This window comes from Vanderwaltozyma polyspora, genomic scaffold (assembly GCF_000150035.1).
Source record: "Vanderwaltozyma polyspora DSM 70294 KpolScaffold164 genomic scaffold, whole genome shotgun sequence".
NCBI classification, from domain to species: Eukaryota; Fungi; Ascomycota; class Saccharomycetes; order Saccharomycetales; family Saccharomycetaceae; genus Vanderwaltozyma; species Vanderwaltozyma polyspora.
In genome coordinates, this window is record NW_001834466.1 from 1 (window position 1) to 5,996 (window position 5,996).

The 5,996-nt window shown below is 32.5% G+C and overlaps 2 protein-coding genes across 2 annotated transcripts; both read left to right on the forward strand.

Annotated features, from left to right (window-relative positions):
* Positions 1-38: 38 nt before the first annotated feature.
* On the forward strand, positions 39-1,874 carry Kpol_164p1 (uncharacterized protein; the record flags this gene model as incomplete). The annotated part of the gene is made up of 1 exon (XM_001642162.1): positions 39-1,874. One exon carries the CDS (start codon positions 39-41, stop codon positions 1,872-1,874), a length of 1,836 nt encoding a protein of 611 aa, XP_001642212.1.
* A 470-nt stretch (positions 1,875-2,344) lies between these two features.
* On the forward strand, positions 2,345-4,000 carry GAS2 (1,3-beta-glucanosyltransferase; the record flags this gene model as incomplete). The annotated part of the gene is made up of 1 exon (XM_001642163.1): positions 2,345-4,000. The coding sequence occupies one exon, from the start codon at positions 2,345-2,347 to the stop codon at positions 3,998-4,000; it is 1,656 nt and encodes a 551-aa protein (XP_001642213.1).
* Positions 4,001-5,996: the final 1,996 nt, after the last annotated feature.

A 5,996-nucleotide genomic window follows, 5' to 3' on the forward strand; every position in this document is an offset into this window, starting at 1 on the left:
GTACAATTTTATATTTCACAACCAAGATTGGTGCTGGCATGGGTGAACAAATGTTATCTCGTGAATACTATTATTTGGGTACACAATTGCCAATTGATCGTTTTCTGTCATTCTACTATGCTCACCCTGGTTTCCATTTAAATAATTTCTTCATTCAATTGTCATTGCAAATATTTATGTTAACACTAGTTAATATGACATCATTAGCACACGAATCTATTCTATGTGATTACAATAGACATAGACCTATCACTGCTGTGTTGTATCCGGTTGGTTGTTATAATCTAATGCCAGTGCTAGATTGGGTCAGACGTTACACCTTATCTATCTTTATTGTTTTCTGGATTGCAATTGTTCCTATGATTGTTCAAGAATTAATCGAACGTGGTTTATGGAAGGCTAGTTTAAGATTTGTCCGTCATATATTGTCTTTGTCTCCGGTTTTTGAAGTTTTTGCAGGTCAAATATATTCTGCAGCTCTTTTAAGCGATTTAACAATTGGTGGTGCTCGTTATATTTCTACTGGCCGTGGTTTTGCAACTGCTCGTATTCCATTTTCCATCTTATATTCAAGATTTGCTGGTTCAGCAATTTATATGGGTGCCAGATCAATGGTAATGTTATTGTTTAGTACTGTTGCCCACTGGCAAGCACCATTATTATGGTTTTGGGGTTCCTTAGTTTCTTTGATGTGGGCACCTTTCATTTTCAATCCTCATCAATTTTCATGGGAAGATTTCTTCTTAGATTATAGAGACTTTGTCAGATGGTTATCAAGAGGTAACAGTAAGTATCATAGAAATTCATGGATTGGTTACGTAAGGCTGTCTAGAGCCCGTGTTAACAGGTTTCAAACGAAAGTTATTGGAGATGATTCTGAAAAAGTGCCAGGTGATTCTAACAGAGCACATAGAACTAATTTACTAACAGTTGAAATTATTCCAAGTATAATATATACTGCTGGTTGTTTTATTGCATTTACTTTTATTAATGCACAAACTGGTGTAAAAGTAACAGATGAGGACAGAGCTAACTCTACTTTACGTTTTATCATTTGTACACTTGGTCCTATTGCTGTTAATGCTGGTGTATTATTACTTTGTATGGCGGTATCATGTTGTTCCACACCATTATTTGGTATGTGTTGTAAGAGAACTGGTGCTGTTCTAGCAGCAATTGCTCATGGTACATCAGTCATTGTTCATTTAGGTACTTTTATTATCATGTGGGTTTTGGAAGGTTTCCATTTCACAAGAATGCTTATTGGTATCACAGCTTGTATACAAGCTCAAAGGCTAGTATTCCAATGTGCCACATGGTTATTCTTATCTCGTGAACACAAACATGATAACGCCAATACCGCATTTTGGAGTGGTTCTTGGTCTACCGCAGCTTATGGTACTTTATCATGGAGACAACCATTTAGAGAATACATAGCGAAGATTATTGAAATGTCCGAATTTGCTGCTGATTTCATTTTAGGTCATATCTTGATGTTCTGTCAAATTCCAATTTTATGCATTCCACAGATTGACAAACTTCATTCCATCATGTTGTTTTGGTTAAAACCTTCACGTCAAATCCGTCCTCCAATCTTTTCATTAAAGCAAGCCCGTTTGCGTAAGAGGATGGTAAACAAATACCTAACATTATTTGTCTTAATCTTGGGTGTTTTTGCTGCATGTATCATCGGTCCTGCTGTTGGATCTACCAAGGTAGCCAAAGATTTTGGTAGTGATTTAACTGGACCATGGAGAAATTTAATACAATTAAGAAATACCAATAATAACGATACCGGCCCAAGTTTGTCAACATTATCTGGACATTACTTTACACGTACTCCGCTTGTATCAACTTGGTCTACTAAAGCGTAGATAAAATTCTGTCATTATCATAAACAGTTATTTACTATTCTTATACAGTGTGTATTTATTAAATTAATAAATATACTTAATTAAATGTATTATGTATTCATCAATTTATCATTATCAAAAATTATTTAGAAGTGCTTAACAATGAATTTCGAATGGCTGAAACATGAGACAACATATTCAAACATTTTTAGAGATAGACTCCCACAATCACTATTTTCTACATCTTTTCTGTTCAAAAAGGGTACAATCGTTAATATTTGAGATAAAACAAGAACACTTATGAGCAACGACACAAATAAATAATAAATAGAATCTGAACACAAACTAATTGATGTATCAACCAAAAGTACAGACACTCCAAATATTTGATTATATTTTAAATATAAATTGCGTTTACTTTCAAGTGCTTCGTTACAGCTCGAACTATCACGATTCTAGTAACAAAATGATCTAAAGTCCAACTTCCTAAAATGAGATTACATATTATACTATTTTTCTGTATACAATTATTAAAATTGACAGATGCAGCAGTGATAGCTAATGTAGAGAACAAAGAACTACCTGTAATTGAGATTGTTGGTAGTAAATTTTTTGATTCCTCCAATGGCGAACAGTTTTATATGAAAGGTATTGCCTATCAGCCGAGCAGGTCGATTGAAATGTTAGAGTCGGCGGTAGATACTTTTGAAACAAAGTACATCGATCCTTTAGCAGACCCCATCATTTGTTTGAGAGATATTCCTTATTTAAAGAAATTAAATATTAATACTATTCGAGTTTATACAATCGACCCTACTCAGTCTCACGATGTTTGTATGCAGGCATTATCAAATGAAGGCATATACGTATTATTGGATCTAGCTGAGCCTGATGTCTCAATTAACAGAGACACTCCAACCTGGGATGTCAATATTTGGAAAAGATATTGCGATGTAATTGATTCTATGCATCAGTATTCAAATTTATTAGGATTTTTTGCCGGTAATGAGGTCACTAATGATATAACAAACACCGACGCTTCACCTTTTGTAAAGGCAGCAATTAGAGATGTCAAGAAATATATTCAAGCAAAGGGATATAGAAGTATTCCTGTAGGTTATTCTTCTAATGATGATGCTGATACAAGAGATAATCTTGCTGAATATTTTGCTTGTGGTGAATATGCTGCTGACTTTTATGGTATAAACATGTATGAATGGTGCGGATATTCTTCATATGGAACAAGTGGTTATAAAGAACGTACTAAAGAGTTTGAAGGTTATCCAATTCCTGTATTTTTCTCAGAATTTGGTTGTAATCTAATCAGACCTCGTCCTTTCACCGAAGTATCAGCCTTATTTGGCGCTAAAATGTCCTCCGTTTGGTCTGGAGGGCTGGCATATATGTATTTTGAAGAAGAAAATGAATATGGGATAGTAAAAGTTGATGAAGAATTAGGTGTCACAGAACTTGAAGATTTTAAGTACTTACAAAAGGAATTTGGTATGGCCTCACCAAAGGGTGTCAAAAAAGAAGATTACATCAATTCTAACGCCTTTAAGAAATTACAACAATTGGAAACTTGCCCTCAACCACAGTATATGATGAACTGGCATGCTACAAATAATATCCCACCTGCTCCAGATGTCAAAAAATGTTCTTGTTTGGAAAATGTCTTACCTTGTTTAGTCTTGCCATTTGAAAATGCTGAGAAAGAAAAGGAATACTTCAATTATGTATGTGGGCAAGTTGATTGTTCCGATATCAAAGCAAATGGTGAATATGGCGAATATGGTGAATTTTCTTCGTGCTCTTCTAATCAAAAATTGGCATTACAAATTAGTAAATTATACAATAAATTGGGTAAAAATGTCAATGAATGTCCAATTAGTGATCGTAATGTATATTTTAATATTAAAAGCCAAAGGAAATCTTTACAAACAGGAAAATGTTCAGATGTTACCTTACAAACGATTAAAAATGCAATCATTACTAAACCTAAAAATATTGTTCAGGAACCAGTTAAAGAAGAAGCCACTAAAGAAACTCCTTACAGACGCACATCAGGTGCGGATAATAACAGTTTAACATACTCAGGATGCTTATTATTAGTTTTTAGTATTTTCGTAATGACTTTGGTATTATAAAATATAATAATATATAACCTATTTACAAACATTTACAAGAGCATAAAGATAAGATTTTAAAAACCGAATTATACATTTCATTTGGAATTGAATATTAATTTATTAAACTGTTGTAATCTATTAAAAAAATGGTGTTCTACATCTATATAAGCATCTGAATAATAAAACCTGATCCAGAATGCCTGTTACTTGGATACCTTGTCGCAAAATGTATCAATGAAAGTGGAAGTATCAGCGTCATAGTAAAGCATACATAAAAGCTGGAAAGAAAGACTAGTGATAAAAAAGAATCACTATGCAAAACCTGTAATAATAATTATATTGAGAATGATGGTGATGAATTGAATAACTCAAATAAAAAATCGAATTAATGATAATGATTTGAAATAAAATCAAATGAATTAAATATGCAAAAAGTAGTAGTATGACGGAAAAACAATTATTCCTCTTATATTCATCTCATCGAGGAAAAACTATCAATAAATATTTGACACTAATTGTATTCCAAAATAATAAAAGTATATCAACTATCTCCAGTGTCACGAAGTTGGGCAGCTTTTAACAGATCATGTCTTGAAATTGTATCTGGCTTTTCACTTAAATGTTTACCCCTTCCTACTAGGTAAACATTTGGTAGATAGTGATGTTTCTTTAAATTTGATACCCACGATGAGGATTGATTATTCTGCTTACTTGATTCGTTTGAATCTGATCCTTGATGTTGTACAGAACCTCCAATACTTTTATTTTTATTAAACATATGTAATGGATGATATAAAGCTACCTTTGACATGAGAAATATTAAACTAACTATGCAACGAGAGAATGCTAAAGGGTTAACATAAAATATTATACAACTAACAATGTGATATGAATATTACCTTCAACTCTGCTACAGATCTGAAGTTCAAAACAATAACAAATATAGTGATTGTAAATTTGATTAATATACTATGTAAGATACAGACTCATTTATTAATTACCCAATTAACCAAATGGACATATTCAAGAGATGACAATATAAGAGGTCCTTATATATATTTAAGTAAACGTATACATTATAAAATTAAGCCAACCATTTGAGGCATGACAATAAAGTAATAATATCCCATAATCATCCATTACTTCTACTTCCGAAACTCATCGAGTACAAAACACCTAAGTATAAGCCAATTTAAATTTCTTGTCTGATATACAAATATCAGAGGTTTATTCTAAGGTAACTATGAAGTATCAAGATAAACTGAATTCGAATCGAACATACGTGGATATTCCTAAGCAAGTGTCAAACAACTAATAATAATGGCAAGTAAAAAAAGCAAGAAGTAAGAACAAAAGGGAAAGCTTAAAATTAGAAGAGGAACCAATATAAGTTCTTATTAAAGCCTTTTTACATTTCTAATATTTCTCATTCAATTCCGAAAGCTGATATTATAGAACAGTAGGGCAGGCAGTGAAGTCTCTTCCAATACCCAATAAAAGTATAGAAATGTTTCCTTCAAAGGAATACAGTAAACGAAAATCTAGTTTAATATCAACAATTGTATAACGGAAACAAAACCTTATGTAAAAAGTATTTCTAGCAAAGTTATTGGAGGCAAATGGGCATGTTGTAATTGAATTCCAGCAGTACAAGCTCCCGTTCAAGATCAAGTTCAAGAATAAGAATTAGAATTAGAACAACTAGTGGATACAATGTGGTATTAATTGGATAGCAAGGGGGTATCATTTCTGTTGGTAAGATCAGGCAGAAAGGAAATGGAAATATCATGTTTATACGTTTGTAAAGCAGTGTAGCGTGTGTATAAAATATAATAACTATTTCTATACAGAAAAACAAACAGACATACAAATGGGCTAAGTATGAGAATTAAAAGAGGCTCTTGTAATGTAATGTAGCATAACTAAGATGATTAATACTTCTTTAAACTTGATCTTAAGTTCGAGATATTGTTACTAGGAAATCTACGTATATTCTCTAAGTGGGCTGGCTGGT